Consider the following 22,955-nt stretch of genomic DNA (forward strand, 5'->3'; position numbering starts at 1 on the left):
TTTCTCTACTTTCTCTGGCTTCCAGAGAATCCACAGACCTCCAGCATAGCCAATAATCTCTGTTGTAACAAACCCATCAAAAGACAGCCCATCAATAATTTTTGCTGCTCTGTCTCCGCCCATTCTCGTTTCAGTTATTACTAAAATAGCAGGTCGATGATTGATTGCCATTTCAAAAATCCCTTTTTTGAAATCCGGGTTTAAAGCCCCTCTGCAATTCTAGAGTAACACATTCATTTTAACAAATTGACCCAACGGCACCTCGATCTCTGATAGATTAGCATTCATTGCTGCCGCTTCCACCATACTCCACCCCATTCTTCTCAATAGGTCTTTGGATGCCATCCAGTCTGGCTTCCAAATCATCATGTGTTTCAGAATGCCTAGAATGTCCTCTCTGCAATTCAGAAGCACATCGCATCTCTTCGCCGGAGCCATAATCTGGATTAGTTTCAGAGTTGGGTGATTTCCCAAGTGTGCCGTCGCTATCCCCCTGAAATCCACCAGCATCCTCTCTTGAATGATCCAGCCGGATTCATCCCAATGGGGCATCACGGATGGCCTCCTTTGCCTGCTCAGCTCCTCTGATGCTTCCAACGAGATCCCCGGCACATCCGTGAGAAAACTCCACCACGGGTTGGGTGTGAGAGCCCATGCCTTGTGCTCCAATGGAAGGTCCCCCAAACTGATACTCTCTGGTGTTATTGGAAAAATATTTTTCCACGCATGTTTCAGTTCTTCCTCGAACCATCCCGGTGTTTCTGTCACCGCCGCTCGTATCTGGGCTATGAACTCCTCTAAGATTGCCACCACTCTGCCCTTGTACCAAATCGCCCACCCAGTTCTTGGCAGCGGAGTTAGCCCTATCCAAAATCTCTCCAAATACGACTTGGTTGTCACTCCCCAGCTCCCTTGAAAGAATCAACAAACCAGTTTTTCCTTAGGCACTGGTAGTAACCCGTTTTTGGTTTTTTGAATTTCTAATACCCAAACCCTCACTCCCTTTACCTTTGTTTTTCACTAAAGCTTTCCTTTTGTTCCCTGAGATGTGCCGCGGATCCTGCTGAGAACTAGCACTTGAGTTTCCAAAGCACTCCTCCATCACGCAATCTTTCCGCATCTCAAGGTCTCTCTACGTGTTTTGGGCTGCCACAACACGTGCTGTCTCACAATTAGAATTAGCCGAATCCCTCTGAGTTGATTTAGTGAGATCCTCACTTGCTTCAGCATGTACTGAAGATTGTGGAAGGTCCAAATTGCCCTCAATTTCAGCCTGGGTAGGGGTAGAAAACTTAGGCTGAGTTTGGATACGGATGAAAAAAGGGGCGTCTGCGACTTCAGCGTTTTTTTTTTTCCTTTTGCTGCACGCGTTTCATAGGGGACAAGGCTACTGTTTATGTTACTGTGCATGAAGAGTAGCCGCATTTTGTTGACTTTCAGCACATTTGTGGGTCCCGTGTACTGTTCATGGGACCCACAAACTTCACTTTACAGATTTTTTTTATTAAAAATGGGTCCCACGATATTATTCACACATTTAAAAATTATTTTGCTATAGTATTTTCAGTTTTCAATTTTCAGTTTTCAGCAATAAGCTCTATCCAAACGGACCCTTAGCTAGCTTACTGGCGTTTCCCGTCCTACCCAAAGTCTTTTTCTTCCTTGTAACACCCATCCAAGGCCCGTAGTTTGAATCGGGCTGGACTCCTCCACTAACTTCGTTAGTTTCCAACGACACTCCAGCCACGTCTTCCCTATTTGGTTCCTTTACTTTCAGAACACAGCTTTCCTGCTTGTGTCCTAGCTTACCGCAACAGAAACAGAGGGAAGATATTCCTTCGTAAAGCACCTTTTGAACCACTCTTCCCACTCGAATAGAACTGATAAGCGGTTTCTCTAAGTCTATGTGGACACAAAGTCTCGCGTAACCTCCTCTTGTCTCCGAAGCTGTGTAGGAATCGATGCGTAAAGCTGGACCGATAGCACTCCCAATTTCTCGCAACACCGAGGTATCATAGAATTCAATTGGTAGTTCAGGTAGTCTAACCCAAACTGCCACCGACGTGAGTTTTGCCTTCGAAGCAATAAAATAAGACTCCCATGGCTTGATTGCAAGGAAATATTCCCCTCAAAACCATGGACCTCCCCTAAGGACGTTGTCATAGTCCTCACTGTTGGTGAAACGAACCAGGAAGAACCCTTTACCCAGGGTCACACAAGCCATCTTCGCCGTCGGTTTCCACAAAGCACTGATCTTAAAAGTGAAGTAGTGATAACCTACGGACCTACCGAACACTTTCACAATCAAAGCTTTCGACCAAGGCGCTCTAATGCGCGCTTTTGTTTCTTTGGAGAGTTTAACTTCAGCCATACCCTCTGTTAAAGGCTCCATCTCGGTCTCCGATTCATAGTCTTCCTCCCAGTAAGGCTGGCTTCTAGTAAACGTCTGCTCATACGCACCCGGAATGTCTCCCACAGGACTGTCTTTGTAGCTCACTAACTTCCTAGGTTGCAAGAAGCTTCTTGCACCATTATTTTCTTTGAACTTTTTAACACTACGTTGAAGTTCATCCTCTTCTTCACTAGAACGCTGGGCAGGCACAGAGAACTCTACATCCATATTATTCACTAGAACGCTGGGCAGGTACGTAGCTTTGTCTAATTGTCTAATTCACTAGAACGCTGGGCCCCACTTGGTGTCTTCCTAACAAAATAATGTTGAGATAAAATTATAGAAAACAAGTAAAAATTGCCTCTTTTTTTCGCTGAACTAAAATTTCCAATTTTTAATGCTTAGACCTCAGCATTTCAGCATTTAAGAATGCGAGACATAGTTACGATAACATTTCAAAATATAAAAATATTAGGTATAACTAAAAACAAGATGAGAATGAAAAAATGCAAGGAATTAATGTGACACTCTTTTAATTGTCTACAACACTTCATTCACAACAAAAATCTCTAAATGACACGTCTTAAATGTTATCTCACAAGCATTAATTTCATCTAAAACGAATATTTTTTAATGGATTTACATTTTTTTTAATAAAATATTTTTGATGTAGTGAGTACTAGCTTTAATAGTTATTCAAGAATTCTTTATTAAGCAATTTATATCATCCATACCATATCTCTCTTTTGGTTTGCTTAATACAGCATTCACCTCTATATTGTGGTTTGCAACTTTGCTTTATGAGGTATTTTGACTATTTTTGCTACCTTCAGAGGAATTTTGTAATGTGGCAAGTGCTACCAACACTCACTGGGAAAGAATTAAAGAAAAAATTACCTTAAACGTTCTCTCTTTTAAACATACACAAACCCAAATGTCAGGAATTGAAAGAGAAAATTAGAATGAGAATTAGAAATATGAGTGTATGTCGTCTTTTTCTTCCATTCTTTTTCTATATGTGATGTTGGCAATTGCCAAATCATCAAAATTAGCAAAAATGCTGCATAAGGCAATCCATGAGAGAGGTAAATGCCTTATAAAACGAATCACAATGGAATTAATCAGTGTCATAAAATTATCACATTGTAGTTCTATTTTTGAAAGGTATACCCTATCTATAGTTAGAAACTTAGAATTGTAAATAAAAAATAAAAAAATAAAAAAAACCTACCCTATATACCAGGGTGCCCATTCATTGCATTAGTTACTTAAATGAATATTCAAGCATGATTGTAAAATATAAGATCAGATAACCAAATCCTATACATCACATCACACGGATTAGGATTACAAAAGGTGTAAATAAACTACACACACACACAGTCCTTATTGAATTTGATACCGTTCATCAAACAGAATTCACACGTTGTCCTTTCCCTAATTTTGCCATCATTATTCAGAATCCAAACAAGTAGCAACTCCATCACTAGAAAAACAAATCTGAAAACAGCAAAGACATCAAAACAAACCATTGCTCTGCAATAACAATGTCAGGTACTCATTCTGGATTCAGAACTAGTTTTCTTAAAGCATCAGCAATCAGTCTTTGTAAAATAGAAGTTGTCTTGGGTTCAACAACAGCATCATACGGGTGATTCCAAATTCTGAATACTTTCAGATATTTTAAGTGATTTTGTAGCACCGCGCTGCATGAAAACCTGTCCCAATTCCGTTAGTAGATAGTAAGTTCATTTCGGAATATCTTACAGCATATATTTAGGCATTAAAATTTAAAAAAAAAAAAAAAAATGGTCTGTTTATACAAGTATACAGCATGTCAACATCTCATTCATCCACACACAAATTCTCTAGGGATTTTTCTGAGAAATGCTATGGATGCAACCAAAAAATAAAATCACAACATTCCAAAATTAACATTAAAAAAAATTAAATTGGAATATGGTGGACCTATGTGTAAGTTGGCATGCTAATTTGAGAAAATTTTGTTTGTGTTCTTGGCATTGCTGTATTTTTTAACCAAAAAAAAAAAAAAAACTCCATTACCCAAAAATTGAGAAGTATAGCTAAATAATAATTCTCTTTTAAAAAATAAAAAGGGGGGAGAGCTGATAATAGCTCTTTATCATCAAACCAAAAACCAATTAGTTTTTGGTTCAGGCGAGGATTGAACTCTAGATTTTTTATTCAAAAATTAGAGATTTTACTAGTTGAGCTAACTAGAACCCATTAATTTCATAGATGGTTAAGTTTGAACTTTGGAGTAAAGAGTTCCAAGACTAGTTAATTTAATCTTATTTAATGTCCAATACTATTAATTTATGGGTTCAATTAATGAGTGCTCTAAAGACACTAGTCAAATACTAATAAATGCTTAATTATGAGCTCTAATGAAGCTTTTCAACAAAAAAAAATACATATGTTAATGATTCATTGGTTTACACGGACAAATTATTTTTTTAAAAGGTATTAATATTATTGTAAAGTGTCTCAAACATGACCGTCCCAAAATGAACAAGAGGATCCCTACCCCCAGCTTGGAAGCATGAATTGTAGGAGGTAATCATGGCCAATACAGAAGGAGAAAGAGTGGGAATCTTATCAAGAAAGCACACATCACCTCCACATTAAATGTACTACACCAACTATGTTAGCCACAGTAATGGCTGAATGACACCTAAACAGTACCAGGATAGCTTGTGGCTCACTCAGCACCTTCTCCAAAGGTGAAATGGGACAAGTATTCAAGGGAGATCAACCACCCTTCATGTGGAGGGTTAGAGTGAGAGGGGAACTAGTATGAAAGGAGAAGAAATCCCAGTGAACAAGGATCATAACCTAGAGATTAGAGTGAAATAACTCAAGAACTTGTAACCCTGAACTGTAACAAGCTCCCTTGGCTGACAGAGGAGAGATCAATATAATCTTTTCACTTCCATTTTTCTTGCTTGTGTTGGTCCACTATACCCATCTACAAATTAATTGTAGTGAGTTTGTCCCAAAAGCCCAATCTTTTTTTTTTTGGGCCTTTGTGTCTGTTTTTTGCCCCATACAATTATTTAATATAACATTAAATGCATCTTAATCTGTGCCCTCAAGGCATTTATTAACAAAATCCTTAATTTCTATTTTCTATAAGTTTACCTATACTGCTATATCAATTCTTGTAAGAGCACTTGAAGCAGTGGAGCTAAATAGCTATATAGCTATTTTAACTCCACCAAAACACCAAAAAGAAGCATGCAGCAGTGGAGCTAAATCTGTTTTTTTTTAGCTCATTGCTACAGTGCACATCTATAGATAGATGTGCACTGTTCATGAGAGCTAAAAAAAAAATTAATTTTTTATTTTGCGTTCACATTATCATTTTTTTTTTTTTTATTTATCTTTTTGTATTTCACTCTCCCGTCTCTCTCTCCTTACTGCCTCTCCATCTCTTCTTTCTTCCTCCACAGACCCTTCTTTCTTTCTCCACAGACCCGTCGCCAATCTACCCAGCCGCCACAGACCCCTCTCTCCCCACTTTTCCTCTCTCACTTCTCAACTCGCCTCAAATCGGAGCATTCCGTTGGTGGCGAAATCGGGCGATCCAGCCCTCTCAGTCACGCCTTGGACCAAGCCACGCCGTTGGCGGCGAAATCGGGCGATCCAAGCTCCATTGCCGACCAAAGCTTCATCTTCGATCCAAGCTCCACCGGCTCCGCCTTCGTGGGTTTCTCTGGGTTTCATTGGGTTTCTTGTGGGTTTCTCTGGGTTGGATTTCGTGGCTGTGGCTGGATTTCTTGGCTTGCTAGTTGTTGATGGGTGGTTGTGGGCGGTTCTTGCCGTGGTGGTGGATCGGTTTGTGGTGTTTTTATTGTAGTGAGATGTATTATTTTATTGTGGTAGATATATTATTTTATTGTGATATTTATATTATTTTATTGTGTTGAAAGCTAAAATAGATTCACTGTTGCAGTATGTGTGTAGGTAAAATAGATAAAGTAACTTTTGGTGAAACTAAATTGTTAAATTTTTAGCTCCACTGCTGTAAATGCTCTAAGAAAATCAGTGTAGTTAAATAAATTTAAATAATTTTCTGGCGCAAGCCTTTTTAGCTTTCCCTAGAGGGAGTGAGTGGGGTCCTCAGAGTCCCAACTCCCAAAGTACACCGATAGAGTAGTTAAGGGAGTCTCTCCTCAAGCAAGTATTGATTCCATGAGTCTATCCTATTTACTTAACTACAGAGAGCAATTTCAGCCAATTATGATTTGACAAGTCATATCACAAAATTCATGTAGTGCGTTCAAAATGGCTGATTATAGGGTGCTATATACTACTCTTTCTTTTCTTTTCTGTTTTTTGAGAGGAAGGTACTATATACTACTCGGTAGGCTACTCTATCTTAACTCATTGACTGGTGTCACTGAATAAAAATTCCAGAGAATGCTTAAGAGCCAATTACAAGTCAACACGTGTTGAGATTTAATTTAAAATACAAGCAATTTAATTAAATGTTGTCGTATGTTATTTTAAATTCAATTAAGACACTTTTGACTAATCAAATGATGCTATGTGTCTCTTGGAGAATAAAATTGTTTTTTTTTTTTCTCTCTCAATAAATATATGTATATATGTTTATAAATTAAAAGCAAAAATATGCTTTTGGTTAGCTATGTTGTTGGCTAAAGTAATTTTATTTAAATTTCCTTATTTTGAGAGTAAATTTTTTCGTAATGTGCGTTCTTTTTGTTACCTAAGTTGTTGAAATGATTTTATTTTTTATTTATTTAAGCTAATGAAGACAAGGATTCTAAGAAACACGTTCCAAAAGAGTTAGGACTCAAATAAATATATAAAAATTATAAGGATCAAAATTAAACCATCCCAAAAATTTGTGGACTGAAAGCAATTTAAGCATCAATCACAATAGTAATACTAAGTACTAACAACGGTAAATGACAATAAAAAAAAAAAAAAAATCACTGGTATCTTCTCCTTGTTTTTGTTTTTGCTTTTAAGTTCTGTTATTTATCAAAATAATAATAATACGTATATCTCTGGGTTAATGGACCTAATGGGATTTTTTTTTTTTTTTTTATACAAGATAGAAATTTTATTCTAGCCTAATTTAAATGTATTTGTATGTAATGCTTCCACTTAGAAACTTTAGACCCCGGCCCTTACCCTCCCATACCCCACAAACACTTATACTTGGAGAGTGACAATTGCGCCAAAAGTGCGTGATGGTGGATCTAATGGGATTTAATTGTATCAAGTTTTGCCTGATTTGCTTTTAAGTCAACCAGATGTGGCTGCCATTAGTACATAGTAGAAATATGAGTAGGCTGGTGGCTTGGTGCATTGTCTGTTACTTCTGATTTTTTTTTTGGATACAAGATAGAAATTCTACTCTAGCCTAATTTAAGTGTATTTGTGTGTGATGCTCCCACCTGGAAACTTGAACCCCGGCCTTTGCCTTCTCATACCCCATAAACACTTATACTTGGGGAGTAACCATTGAGCTAAAAGTGCGTGATGGTGGATCTAATGGGATTTAATTGTATCAAGTTTTGCCTGAACTGCTTTTAAGTCAGCCAAATGTGGCTGCCATTAGTACATAGTAGAAATATGAGTAGGCTAGTGGCTTGGTGCACTGTCTGTTACTTCTGATTTTCCAAGCTTTAGAATCACATTGCTATCTATAAAATGTTATTATGAAACCTAACTCTCTATTTATCTAAAGAAATGGTTGGATTGGGTATACTAGGGATTGATGGATTCAATCAATTTGAGTGATATGGGTATAAAATTTTGTTGTTGAGATGGTTCCATATTGTGAGCGACTTTCATTTTTGGAAAATTAATGTTTAGATGTTATTATGTAGAGGAAATCCGGGGTATCATGGTAAGTAGAATCTATATCTTTCATTTAATTTTTCCTCTTTCTAATTTTTTGTTATTTCTTATTCTTTGTCTTTTGGCATACATAAGACGTTCAAGGTTTAAATCCATCATTCTCTATTGTTGTAGCTATTGAATTATATTTTAGAAAAATGATTCTCTCTCTCTCTCTCTCTCTCAATTGTACAACTAGGACACTTAAAACAATTTTTAAAAGAAAAGAAGTGAAAGGAAAAGGATTGGATACTTACCTGCAAGTGAAAAGAAAAGGATTCAATCAATTTGAGTGATATGGGTATAAAATTTTGTCGTTGAGATGGTTCCATATTGTGAACGACTTTCATTTTTGGAACATTAATGTTTAGATGTTATTATGTAGAGGAAATCTGGGGTATCATGGTAAGTAGAATCTGTATCTTTCATTCAATTTTTACTCTTTCTAATTATTTGTTATTTCTTATTCTTTGTCTTTTGGCATACATAAGACGTTCAAGGTTTAAATCCATCATTCTCTATTGTTGTAGCTATTGAATTATATTTTAGAAAAGTGATTCTCTCTCTCTCTCTCTCTCACAATTGTACAACTAGGACACTTAAACAATTTTTAAAAGAAAAGAAGTGAAAGGAAAAGGATTGGATACTTACCTGCAAGTTTCCCAAGAAATAAAGAAATAATAACAGGCCAAAGATAGAGATTCCAAATGCAAAGACATTTTCCCATATGTACGTACTTGTTTGGAGGTTTGAACCAAAAGAACTGCAAAAATGGCACAACTATAATGTATGAGAGTCTGAGACACTAATCTAAAAAATTTATAACTTTAAATAAAGTGAGAATTTACAAAATTATACAGGAAATGCATAAGTTAAGAGAAAATATGCGGAAGTGGAAGCATATAAGAGTAACACAATATCATACAAAGAATTACATGGTTCGGGCTTGATGACCTATGGCCATGGAAAAAAACCCTTAAGGCCCGCATCTCTTATAATGAGTGAAGTACATATTCTGTATTACAATAAACCCAATATGGGATATTTATAATAAGCTTAACCTTACATTAACTTCATTTAATAGACTTGTAATACAAGAATATACCATGGTTGCACACCAAGCATGATTGGGCTTGGGCCTAAAATATTTGGGTTGATATATCTCTAACACTCCCCCCCCCCCACCCCCACCCCCACCCCCACCCCCAAACTCAAGGTGGAAATTAAATGGAGCCTTGAGTTTGGAACAAGTTTGAGAAGATCCCTTTAAGATGCCTCAAATAATGCCTTGAAGATGACCATAAAGATACCTTGAAGAAGCCATGAATAAAGCCTTGAGAATACCTAGAGAATGACCTTGGAAGAGATTGATTTGATGTTGATCAAGCACTATAGAAGAAGAACCATGCAACATGGAGAGGACAACAAAATAATGCCAGAAGAATGCTATAAAGGCTTGAGAATGGGTGCATAAATGACCAAGGAAGACTACTATGGCTGGAGAATGGCTACACTGATGGCTTGTGTTGGGTTATAAATTAACCTCAGTATATTAATTTAATTACTAAAGTTGATTAATTAGGTCAAATTACATGCAAATCGTGAAGGCTTGAAAAAATCACCAAATAAACTAGAGTGCAACGGAAAATAAGTTGACACGGTAATTTGTTAACTAATGAGGAAAGCCTCTCACAAGGTAAAAACCCAACTGAGTGTTTTTTAGGTCATCATTCAGAATCACTAATCAAAATCAAGATACAAGGAATCTTACCCCAAACCTGGTCTATCCCAAAGTATCTACCCACAGTAGAATCCTTACGCTAATTCCCAATTGGTCTTAATTTTGTAGAGACTTCTTCCCTTTGCATGGATCCTAGTACGTGACTAACTACCAGCAACTTGAAGCTTGTTGTTGGATGCAAAGTTATTCAATACATTTGTAGAGAATGAAGCACTTGGTTACAAAACCCTAAGGCACATAAGAACATAGTAGCTTCAAAATAAGTGTATAGATTTTCTAATTGAGTCTTTGTGTCTTGTGATGACTTTAAATTAAAGCTTTTATATCCCCAAAAAGTTTAGTGAATTAAACCCTAGAAGTCCAAGTCATCATGGGCTGAAAAAATATCTGAAAATTCTGAATCTACGAAGCTCGATAGATCGAGAGGTATCAAGGTTCTTTATTTATTATCGATAGATGCTAGTATCGAGCTAGTATCAAGATTCACTTTTTTAGCTTTTCTTCACTTGTTTTTTGTTGCAGTCTTCATGTCTTCAATAATACCACATGTCTAGTTTGTAAAACATACTTCATGATACTCTAGAAACCACTTAGAACTACCTAATTATAAGTAAAGTGTGTTTTGTCAAAGGATACGCCAACACATGAAAATATGACCCTAACAGCTTGAACAAAATCAGCGAAAATGACATAATGATGAAGCACAATTGGCAAGATTTTCCCATATACGAGACCAAAAAAAGAATGAGAAATTGGCAAATTAAGCAATTTATGAGTCTTAAATGGGGAAACAGACTCCAAAATTGAATTTATGGGGAATCCTGAGTAAGATATACCTGTTCAAAAAATTTTGACTTGTGGTTAACGTAAAAAAGTCAACGGTCCAAGCCATTTGTCTAAGTAAGCAGATTCAAAGTCAATGGTTAGCTTGGACTGGTCCAGTCCAGCGCTTCAAAGGGAAACCAATTCAAGAAATAGTTAAGGTTAGTTGTTTGGTTTGGGTCAACCCGATTTGATGGTATTGATGACATCAACAATAATATGGAGAGAGAGAGAGAGAGAGAGAGAGAGAGAAGGTTGTTGTGGTTGCTAGCAATGACACAAAGAAGCTAGCAGGCAGACATGATGAAGCCTGGTGTGGCAAGACATAAGAGTTACACATGTCAAATGATGACATCATTGATGATGTCATTAGAGGCAGACTGCGTTTATGGTGCGTGGAACTCATGAAGGCATGTGACGTGCAAATATTGATGGCATGTGGGGTGTGTGAGACAGGCGTTGAGGCGCATACTAGAGGGTGCAGAGGCGACAACACCTAGGATGATTTTGGTCGGACGTCGTGACACGTGTAATCGAGGGAGGCTGTCTAATTTTAGGGTTTTGGTCATGGGACGTCAAGGAACTTACCATTGTGGTCAATTTTTTTCAAAAGAGACCTACAACTTGTAAGCTTGAAAGATTGAAGGTGCACTTCACTAGGTTTTTAATTTTTTGCTACGGTGGTGTTTGGCGGTGACTAGAAATCTAGGATTTAGTCACCTAAGGTTGATAAGGAGGCCTATGTGGGTTGCATGATTAGACTTTGAGGGCTAAAAAGGATTTATGAGGAAAGAGTAGTCTTTGCCTGTGTGGGAGCTTTAAATCCACAATGCTTGTAGTGGTGGAGGTTTGAGGAGTTCCATTGATGGCACTAAGATGTGATGACGGCGACGATGCAACAATGGAATTAATATGGTTGATGATTTTAGAGTTCATATGTAGGGGTGACATTGTCAAAAGTGAGAATTTCCTACCAATCACAAATTGCCACATCATTTCATCAAGTCCACGTAGTACATTCAAAGCATCCAATTACAAGATGCCACATGCTATTTTGTGGATTCTACTATCATTATTTAGAAACCAATGGAAATATTCCAAGTGTTTCAAAATAAAAATTACAAAGAACACCCAAGATTCCATCACACGTCGACACATGTTGATTTATTTTATAATATAAAAAGACATAAGCAATCTAACTAAAAGCCGCCATGTGTTATTTTAAATTAAAACATTTTGACTAATCAAATAATGTTAGGTGTCCATTGAAGAACAAGATACAAAGCCCCACATTTAAAATTATGACATGTGTCACTGCTAATAGCCAATCATGTGTCATCACACCTTCCCAAGACTCGTATGAATAGAGACTTTTCTCAGTCTTATAGGGGGAGATTCAGGCACATTCAGAAGTCTCAAAACTCTTCTGAAATCAAGCTCCAAAGCCTCAAAGAACTTCAACCTTCGAACCTCAAGAACATTCAAAGAAAAATTATTCGATTCATCCTCCTAGATCTCAAAGTGCACTTGAATTAAGCTCAAAAGCCTCCAGAAACTCCAAGAAACCATAAATTAGTGAAGCTCTACAGATTCAAGCCTCTCAAGCCCCCGAAGGACTTCCATCACAAATCTTCGAGTTCTATTGGAATCAAGCTTAGATTTATCCAAATCATCATTCTAAGTCTTGGAGTTCTATTGGAATCAAGTTTCAAAGCCTTCAGAAACTTCAAGAACTTTAAGCAATCAAAGCTTCATCGAATTCAAGCTCTAAAGCCACGAAGAATTTACACAACAAATCTTCTAAAATCAAGAACACTTGAAGAACACACAAAGAACAAGAAATCTCTAACAAGCTCATAACCAAATATTTATCACAATTTCATTCCAAAGATCTTTCAATCCACTTTCCAATCAAAGTGAGGACAATTTGTGTTCAAATCAAGACCACATCGACGCAATACTTGAATCGAAGACTTTTCCTAGGTAATTGAATCAGAGGATCATCCTATTGCATTAGAATCTAAATACAGAAAATTGTACCTACAAATTCATCAATACAAATTTATATTTGTGAAACATTGTCAATTGTTTGATTTTCAAACTTGAGATTTTATGTTTACAGACAAATAGAAAAGACTTTGATGGAGGCATGTCTGAGGTTGCCTAGGTACGGAGATAGATCTAGACTAAGTCATGGGGTTGCTATGGAGATTATAGTATGGTGGCTTGCAAAAAGAAACTTGCAATAGGAACAAAGATTTTTCTAGAGGCCAAGATCGTTGGCTCTAATACCATATTAAATAAATTAGAGAAGAAACTATTAAGGGCTACATCTTTAATATATGTGTGAAGTACAAATCCTATGTTATAATGAAACTAATATAGGGTATTTATAATAGGCTTAACCTTAGACTAACCACACATTAACTATGATTAATTAACTAATACAAAAATATGTCTTGACTTGTACAACAAGTGTGATTGGGCTTGGACCTATTAAATATGTGGGCTAATATATCTTTAACAGCGCAAAAGACTTCTGGTCAACTAATGCCCTAGTATGGAATTTCGAGATTTGCTTCTAGATTAGTTTGTGTAGCCACTTCTAGCCCAAAGTCTACAAATATAAAACCCCAATATCAAACCTAAGTCGCTGAGAAGGAAGATGGCTAAAAAATACAAAAACAATTCATTTGAGAATGTTCTTTGCTTTCCAACCCTCTCCCTTTCATCATCTTTGAGAGGTTGAGAGTTTCAAGATCACTGAGTTTATTGGATGTGTTGTTGAAACCACAAAGGAAACACCAAAATCTTCAAGTGACCTTGAAGTGGCCAAGAGATTGGTTTGACGGTAAGCAATCGACTTGCGGCACCGAATCACTATGAAGACTAAAGGTTGGTTCAATAGTTATAGCAGGAGCAGAGAGCTTGGATACGATATCTATTACTTGTATTGGAGGTCTAGTTTGTTAGTTTATATCACAAAAATATTTATATTGGATTTGGTGACGACCATTTGAATTTTTACTCTGTGAACATATGCTGGTCTTTGTGTGTGGGTATTTGCAATTTATTTTTTTTTTCTTTTATAGTGATGATATCATTAGTGAACTTTTGATTATGTAAACTTAAAATTTGATATATTATTTAACTTTTAAAATAAGAAAAAAAAATTATTATTATTATTATTATGAAAGACTACTTGTTTTTTACTCTTACTCAAACCCGAATGAGACCTAACCCGACCCGTTTACTAGGTTGCACACACACACGCAAGATAGAGTTTCATCTTATGACTTCAACTCCATGATGCTTGCTCCTTTTTTAGGTTCTACTTCTAAAGATTTATATTAAATGTTTAGAATCATGGTTGTAATGCGTTGGCAAACTGAGAGCAAAATTAGTCTAGTCTAAGAGTTTAGAATGTGCTTAAATAAGTGTGTTTAAAGATTACAAAGTCCAACTAATTGCAAAAAAGAGAATTCAAGTTCCGTCATTCTCGACCGATCAAGAAATAGACTCGACCGATCGAAAATCGCAGATAGAGTTTTTTGCAGAAGGTTATTTAAGTCCAATCACAGAAAAAACGTTTAGGGTTTCACTTAAACTTCTACACATATAAAAAGAAAACCCTAACTAAGTTTTGAAGACTTTTGAAGACTAATGTGTTACTCTTTGTGAGATTTGAGAGAATCTGTACCTTCTAACTACACAAGATTCTACTGGAGCTTAAACTACAATCAAGGATTGGTAGAACTAGTTGCTGCATTCAAGATCAATTACTGATGGTGATCTAAAACCTTTGAGTGGGGTCTCAAAGTCACAAGCAAGGGTGTGCTTGTATTGCTGTTAATCTAAGAAGAGGAGTCCGTGGATTCGGGGCTTGCACGTGGTTGTGTCAATAAGCTACTACATGAAGTAACATTAGATTTAGGGTTAAATCTTTTGTAAAAATTTCAATTCTCTTATAGTGGATTTGGTTTACCTTGAGGATAACTAGGTCAAATCCTCAGTTTTTACCTTGAAACTAGTTAGTTTAATTGGTTTTTCTAGGTAATCATATTGTGGTGTTATTTACTTTTTCGCAACTTTGCATAATATGATTTATTTGTTTTAACTAAGGCCTGAAAATTAATCTAAGTAATCACTTCATTAATATATTAGGTTAAACAATCTAGTTTAAAAGGTCTAAACAAACTTTCAATCTTTATTATTAAATCAAGATATCAATCAATTTTTTGGTGTAGTCATAAGCAAAGTTTGAACTCCAGATTTGTTATTCAACGACAAGAAACTTTATTAGTTGAGCTAACTGGAACCCACATACCTAATATATTTATCTTGAGTTTGGTTTAGAGTAATTTTTATAGTACTATATATATATAAAGAACAAAACATACCAGAGCATCTCGAGGATAAAAGCAAACTAGTTCCATTAGTAGCAAACTAAAAAAAAAAAACTTGTAATTTCTTTCTATGAAGATCCAAATATATATAAAAAATTTGTGAAAAACTCAATACGGATATTTATATATAACAATTCATGGATTAATTATTTTCCTTCTATTGTGATCCAATGTTTATTAGGCAATTCATGGTTTACAAATGTGTGAGGACGAGTGATTCTAGTTTACGATTTTACCACGTAAGAAATAAAGAATAGAATAATATTTTTATTAAATGAGATTACTAATAAAATTTAGAAGAACTAATAACTATATTAGAACCTAATGCGTGAAAAAAAAAAAAAATTAAGGATAGATAGAAATTGTCATGAACCTTGAGACTCAATGACATTGCCTAGTTTCTATTATGAGGAGATCTAGGGATCGAGTCCCTTACTTGTTGTGACTCAGTGATATTGCTCAGTTTTTATTACGAGAATATCTAGAGATCGAGTCCCTTTACTTGTTGTAACAATTGATAAATATATATATGGAATAGTAAAGGGTATGTGCAAACCTTAAATTTCGCAAGCCCCACCAGGCAGAGTAAATTAATTTTTTTGGAAAATCTGTGGACTCTAAGATCCCGGACTGACGGGCATCGCGAAATATTCCAAAGTCAAAGGTACTTGTATTTGTTGAATCAATAGAGCAGAAATCATGTAAAGCAGAGAGATTTCCAAAACGGTGGTCACAGTTAAAAGAACCTTGGACGCATCCCACTTGATGTAAACACGCTTCACGCCAGCAAGATGTCAGTCGTTTAGTTGAGAAAAAATACAAAAAGGCTCCAAATACCTATCACAACAATATCAATAAGAGAGAAAAAGAACTGTATAAATATGAAGCTTCCACTTAATTTCTATAAAATATTTTTTATTTTTGAATTTGAAAGGAAGTAATATAAATAAGTCATCCTCAGTATGCCAATGTAAAAAAGAAAAAGAAAATACTATGTAAGCAAACTTTAAAACTTACATGACCAGCCAGGATGTATAGAAAGAAATTGAATGAAGCTCTGATTTTTATGGGAATTTTATGCAATCCTTCCAGTTCCTTCAAGGATAGGTAGATTTGAAGAATTCTTGGCCCATATTGGATAAGAAAAACAGCGTTCAAGATTTTTACAGAAATTGTATATTTCGCGCGCCTCATTTCGGCAAGTATGTTTGACATTAACACCTGAATGGATTAAAAGAAAAATAATTAAATGACTATGAATGGATTGCAAGAACTTTCGTGTTTAGACTTTAGAGTCAATGGATATATAAATTAATGACTACGAATGTATTAGAATTTTATTCAAATTTTTATTTTTATTTATTACAAATATATTTGAATTTTTGTTGTTGGGAACTACTTTTGTTGTCAAAAAAGTAATTTAACGTTCCTTATCCAAGAAGAAAGATTCTTTGTCCATTGAAAGTTAGGTTTTTTTAATTTTTTTTTAATTTATAAAAAAAATTGATAGAATTTCAAGCTATGGTATCAACTTCAAGATAATTGATCTTTATTATTAGATAAGGATATCAATCGATTTTTGGTATATACGATATTCGAACCTCAAATCTTTTATTCGACAACAAATTACTTTATTGGTTAAACTAACTCAAATCTACAAAAATCATATGTTAGAGCGTTATCCTAAAGGCATGCTATTGAGAAATAGAAGTTAGAAACATTGGCACAGTGCGTCGAACATATTTAAAGTAGTGGTGGTGAAGCCAAAAATTAGCTCACTCACAGTCCGAAGTAGAATTTTGATGATTAAATGTTTTTTGAATATATTATATGCTTACTATGTATTGTAGAATAACATATATAGTGCTATAAACACAATTCAAAATTTAAAATAAATACTTTATATTTCAATGTGTACCACATTGTTTTCATTGGGTTATCCCTTTAACTTTTAAGATAATGGTTAGGGTAAATATATATTCATTATAATATAGAATACCCAATTAATTTAAGTAATTAGTATACACAACTCATCATTAATAAGATTGTGACTTTATGCAAATGAATACTAGAAACCTCAAACTTTCATATAAATGTATATAATTTAACAAATACATTATATGAATAAATTATACTTTAATCTTGATTTTGGTCCGTCCAATTTAAAAAATTTGGATTTTTAGTCTCTAAAATTTCAAAAGGAAAACATTTTCCTACCTAAAGTAAGTTCAACTTTGGCTCCCTACATGTGAGGTTGGTTCAATTTATTCCCTATATATATATGAGGTTGATTCGACTTGGTCCCTAAAAAAGGGGTGCCTTAACATACGGTTAGTCGTGTAAAGAAAATGAAGAGACCAAATTGTGCCCTTTTAAAAAATTGAAGGACCAAATTTGAAAATTTTAAATTTGAGTGACTAAGATCGAATCTATCAAATTTCAGTGACCAAAAGTATAATTTACCTAAAATTTATTTATATTAAATTTTTCATTGACGTTTGGAGGCCATAAGTATAAATATCTAATTCACTTCAAAAAAAAAAGTACAAATATCTAATTTTGTTTTTTGTATTTTTTCTTTTAAATGGACTACCCATATATAAAATCAATATCTATTTAGAACTTTTTATAAAAATAATAATAATGGGGAGGGGGTGGCTCCGCAGCTAACTTGATGATTGCAAGATATATTATACTACTTTTGGGGGTTAAAAGACACGTAGGCGTGCGATATATATATATATATATATATATATATATATATATATATATATGATAAAATTTCAACTTATAATGTTTACTTCATGATAATTGGTTTTTATCATTAACTTAAGACACTAATTGGTTTTTAGTATGGACATGGTTCAAACTCCAAATTTCTTAATTAGTAAGACTTCATTAATTGAGTTAACTAAAACTTGCCACACAAATATGATTTAAAAGTTTGTTTATTCCAACAACGTGGGAGTACCATTGAGTATATTGGGCTCTAGGTCATCAAAGTGTTACTTTGTAGTTTGTAGCCTCATATTTAAGAGTTTGTTTTGAGTATATGAGATTTAGTTTAGTTTGTGTCTTTAAGAGAGTGCATTTATAGTTGTGATCAAGGTGGTCGATATCGTACTGGTACCGGTATTGGTCGTATCTGCCGATATGTACCGTACCGGTATGTATACTAGTATTGAAAAACCAACATTTCATATCGATTTAAATATCGGCCATACTGGCTGATTTCTGGCATTACCAACCAGTATAATAAATTTTTTTTTTTTTTTAAAGTTTTGTAATTTTTGAGTTTGTATAAGGGCAGGATGATAACTTATTTGCTTTAACTTATTAGTATTATCTATTTTCTTAATGTGCAATAAATAATTAAGTTTTCTATTTATATATTGTGTTTTTTTAATTGATGTTAAAGTTTAAAACCATGAATAATTTGTTCTGAATTGAGGTAATGTTTTAAGGTAAACTTTTATATTTATTATAATACACACACGCACATATATATATTTATAAATATAAAAAATAATTGTAAATCCGAAACGGTACACCGGTATTGACTGGTACCGAAATATATCGTTCCACTGGTTAAACTGGTACAGTCTCCGATACGAGATTGACTCCCTTGATTGTGATATACATTACTAGTATTGATCAAATATTAGTAATGTATATTATTGATAATAATTTTTTGTTTTATGAGAAGCTATCGATAATAAAATTTAAATTGTTAATGCATGTAGATGAACACATGAAATTGGTTGAATTATGTTAGATTTTGTGCAATTAATTTCCATGTGAATGTGGTCAGAGTACATCTGACCTGGTACTCCAAATTAATAAAAAGATTTTATTAACAAATGCAAAATGTCAGCTGAATAAGTTAATTTTTGTATTACCTGTGGAAAGGGGAAAATGACTACAATGTCGAACATGAACGACATCCACAACTTCCACAACTCTTTTTCTTTTTGGCTGAAGTTCCAAAACTTGTACCTTTGACCTTTTGACTCAGCTGCGCTTGTAGTATTTGAATCAACTTCGTTCTTCTCAATATAAAAGTTCACTACAAAGTGCACCATGTAAATGATATCTAGGAACGATCGCCAAAAAATGGCATTGATCCACATTTTTTTGTCTTCACTAATGCACTTCTTGTCTTCATGGATGACAGGAACAAAAAAGAACAAGGGATCCAGTGATAGTGCGATCGCGCGCGATGATAAAAGTAAGATTTTATACCGTTTAACAAGCTCCTCATGGTCATTGCTGAACTGTGATAGTGCAAGTAGAACACTAAAAATACACCGATCAAGTTATATGTTTTTAGTAAAAATACAAGGAGACCATTATTTAAATTTATATCTGTTCTATAAAAAATAATATTTAATTTTTTTTTTCCAAAAAATATAAAAGGAATGAGGGATTTTTGAAAATTCAACGGGGGTCGTGGCTATCCTAGCCCCCTCTCCCTCTGCCATTGTCTATAAGATACTCTGGGAACCTCAAGGACTGATAATTGAACTTAAAACATCTGTCTACATCGCATCCTAGACCAATGAGTGCGCCATTCGTGTACCCCATTGGAAATAAGAATGTATTACAATTGGAGGAAAATTTTAATTGTTGTTGCACAAATTTCATAATACCTGGTTAGATAAAAGGAAGTTTTAAAAATTTTAAATTTTACTTTACACCCTTTAACTATAGCTAGGTTCATTGATCCTAAAATTTTATCTTTGTAAATTTCATTGAACATCATTGTCGATGTAGTCTTTTCGTCAACTAACGTTTAATATTTTTCATTAAAGCCACTAAAATACATAATTTTAATTTTTCTAATTTCTAATCATTACAAAATTAGACCAAAATTTCAACAAATTAAGAATTGAATTATACCAAATTACCAATTTTCTTTAAAATTTATTTATACTACCAATCTTATCATCTTAAAACCATCAAATCCCCCCAGCAAGGACTCATACTAAGGACAAAATTTGGTTTCAAACTTGGTTGAGCTAATGACAATAATTCCTACTAAAACAAATTAACATGATTATATATTTTGAAAATTTAAACAATTGGATAGCATGTTAATTATGTTCTTAACATACGTATTAAATTTTATGTCAATCGAATACTATTTACTTTTCAATTCATAAACTTATTTTTTATGTATAATTTTATACTAAAAAAATGTGAAGTTTAAACATTTAATTGTTGACTAGTTATTAATTTTTGATCTTCTAGAAATTTTGCAAAGATGAAAGATATAAAAAGGAAATGTAATCTAATGGTGAATTTTTCAAAAATCATAAACAATAGAAAATATATATAGGGATTTTCCGACCAATGGGGGCCATTGGAATTCTTTAAAAATATATATATATATAAATATATAAAACTTTTAAAAAATAAAATAATCACTTGACCATCTAACTCATATTGTGATTATTGGCATGTCACTTCAATTATTTGAATACGAGGCTCAAAGTTAAAATTTTAATATTGTGGGATTTTAGTATTATTGTATTATTTTGTTCGACCTAAAAAAAATATTTTGGATTTTTTTTTCCTTTTTGCTTTTTTTTTTTTTGAAAATATTTTATTTGGCAACACTAATTAGTTTTTTTGTGTGGGTAAACTACCATTTTGGTTCCTAGTATATACTATGTGTCAATTTGTTTTATAGTGAGTTAGGTTGGATTCGGATCATAAGATTCACAAATCCGTTTAACTAGATCCGACGTGCCTATATTTAATATATATTTAAAATTTAAAAAATATTTTATAAATATTTTTATTTACTTTTTTACCCATCTTCCTAAATAAAATCAAAATCTTAAGTTCTCCTCATATAATTTGTATTGATTTTGTGTTATACTCAATATTATATTATTTGGTTATAAATTTGCTCTTATTTATGGTGGTGGTGTTCTAATTCTCATTTTAATACTAATAATAGTAATTAAAAAAATTTGTCCAACCCGATTCACGAAGGTTGGATTGGGTTGGGTCGGACTACTGTGATAGGTTGGGTTAGGTTGAATTTTTTTAACCCATCATGGTAGGTTGAGTTGAAAAACCCTCCAACCCGACCTAATCCTACCCATGCACACTCTAGTAAATACTAGTGGACAATAGAATAGAACAGTCATACAAAATCTTCTTGAAAAATGTTTGAGTTGATAGCCTAATAATAACCAATGAATTTATTAAAAGAGAACTACAACAATTTAGAACTAAATTTGTTAGACTACGGGCCAAAAGAAAAAAGAAAAAAGTTATTTTTAGCACATAAGTAGGGAAAAAGAAACTACCTTGCATCGTTCCCTTGCTTTTGGTCACTTTGGCTAGGGGTAGTCATACCTAAAGCTTGTTGATGATCCATCCTCTCAACTATGTTTACACAACCCAACGAGCTTTACCAAAAAAGTTTCAATTTTGATCCCTGCAGGAGAAATGGAAAACAGAGATTAGACAATACTAACATATTTTTCATTTATTTCAAAGTGCGACAATACTAATGAAAAACAAGGCTATTGACCTAATTGTTCAAAAACATAATAAAAGTAAAGAACAAGTATTTCTAAATTTTTTTTTTTGGAGTTTTAAATAGCATCACTAAATATATATCCCCGTAGTGGGTGGTTGAAAATATCGTGAAGTTGGCTTGGTTGAGAATGCCTGATCTATCGGTCTGGCATTCACCATAGCATACCCCCTCGTTCTTTCTTGGGTTAATGTAACGAATACTTATTGAAGAAAAAATAAAATGTAAACCCTTAGAGAGAAAAAGAATGTGTAATTGAACCTGATAACAGACTCAAGTAGCATGCATTTTAAAAGGCGGAACAAGAGGGAAGGGAATCTGGACAAAACAAAGAGTGGCAGAAATTGGCTTTTCTTATAGAATTTTAAGAGCATGCGGAGGTGCAGAAGCAACTGAAAGTATTAAATAAGAGTAACTCCTGTCATCATGATCTTAATTGATGAGTAATATGAACCATTCACACTGGTCAATCCCTCAAGTCTTCCTATGTTGTCTTTTTCACCAACCAATAAAATTCAAATCAGTATTTTTTTTTTTTAAAGAATTTTACTAATCTGAGTCCTAAACGCACACAGTAATAAATCATTTTAAGAAATTTTTTATAGAAAAATGAAAAAAGTTTTCAATTTTTTTTTTACAGTTTTTTCAATTTTCTATAAATTTTTTTATAAAAAATAGATGATTAATGTGTGCCATAACTAGACTCTTTATTTAATATTAAAAATATATATCCCCCTTTATTCAGCAAATATATATACACACACATTTCCCCTTTAGTGAGTAAGAAACAGAATGTGTATTTATAAAAGGAAAAGAGTGACTGAAATTGGTTTTGTAGGAAGATTTTAAGAGCAGGTGCAAGTACTAAATAAACATGCCATGGCCTTTTAGAGTTAGTTCTAGTGTGGGAATTGTTAACCATTGACAATTGTCTAGTCTTTCTCACTATTAATATCGTCTTCTTCACCAACCAAAAAGAATTTGTTTTTTTTTCCCCCTAAGAAATTAAAAGGCCCTCAACAGGTAAGATTTCAATTTGTTGATACTTATAGTAGGGCTGTAAATGAACCAAGCCGATCATGAACAACTCGAATTCGGCTCAATAAAAAGCTTGTTCATGTTTGTTTATTTATAAATAAGCTAAGC

At 33.9% G+C, this 22,955-nt stretch overlaps 2 protein-coding genes across 2 annotated transcripts; both read right to left on the reverse strand.

The window, feature by feature from the left end:
* Positions 1 to 1,597: 1,597 nt before the first annotated feature.
* LOC142643905 (uncharacterized) lies at positions 1,598 to 2,620 on the reverse strand. Its single transcript, XM_075818622.1, has 2 exons — positions 2,189 to 2,620; positions 1,598 to 2,074 (listed from the first exon to the last, which is right to left on the reverse strand). The coding sequence occupies exons 1-2, from the start codon at positions 2,618 to 2,620 to the stop codon at positions 1,598 to 1,600; spliced, it is 909 nt and encodes a 302-aa protein (XP_075674737.1).
* A 1,095-nt stretch (positions 2,621 to 3,715) lies between these two features.
* On the reverse strand, positions 3,716 to 22,177 carry LOC142644649 (cyclic nucleotide-gated ion channel 1-like). The gene is made up of 7 exons (XM_075819227.1): positions 22,071 to 22,177; positions 21,577 to 21,707; positions 19,156 to 19,552; positions 16,274 to 16,477; positions 15,813 to 16,093; positions 8,939 to 9,050; positions 3,716 to 4,110 (listed from the first exon to the last, which is right to left on the reverse strand). Exons 2-7 carry the CDS (start codon positions 21,645 to 21,647, stop codon positions 4,036 to 4,038), a joined length of 1,140 nt encoding a protein of 379 aa, XP_075675342.1. The 5' UTR covers positions 21,648 to 21,707; positions 22,071 to 22,177; the 3' UTR covers positions 3,716 to 4,035.
* Positions 22,178 to 22,955: the final 778 nt, after the last annotated feature.

The sequence above is a fragment of the Castanea sativa genome, chromosome 7, assembly GCF_040712315.1.
Source record: "Castanea sativa cultivar Marrone di Chiusa Pesio chromosome 7, ASM4071231v1".
Lineage (NCBI taxonomy): Eukaryota > Viridiplantae > Streptophyta > Magnoliopsida > Fagales > Fagaceae > Castanea > Castanea sativa.

Excerpts from the sequence above, each read along its gene's own strand:
- LOC142643905 (XM_075818622.1), bottom strand. The coding sequence starts at position 2,620 with ATGGATGTAGAGTTCTCTGTGCCTGCCCAGCGTTCTAGTGAAGAAGAG. Across the intron at positions 2,075-2,188 it reads TGGGTAAAGGGTTCTTCCTG|GCAAAACTCACGTCGGTGGC; the intron begins GTTCGTTTCACC and ends ATTGCTTCGAAG.
- LOC142644649 (XM_075819227.1), bottom strand. The coding sequence starts at position 21,647 with ATGGATCATCAACAAGCTTTAGGTATGACTACCCCTAGCCAAAGTGAC. Across the intron at positions 16,094-16,273 it reads TATACATCCTGGCTGGTCAT|GTATTTGGAGCCTTTTTGTA; the intron begins GTAAGTTTTAAA and ends TTGTTGTGATAG. Across the intron at positions 4,111-8,938 it reads ATTTCTTGGGAAACTTGCAG|GTTTTCATGCAGCGCGGTGC; the intron begins GTAAGTATCCAA and ends GAATTGGGACAG.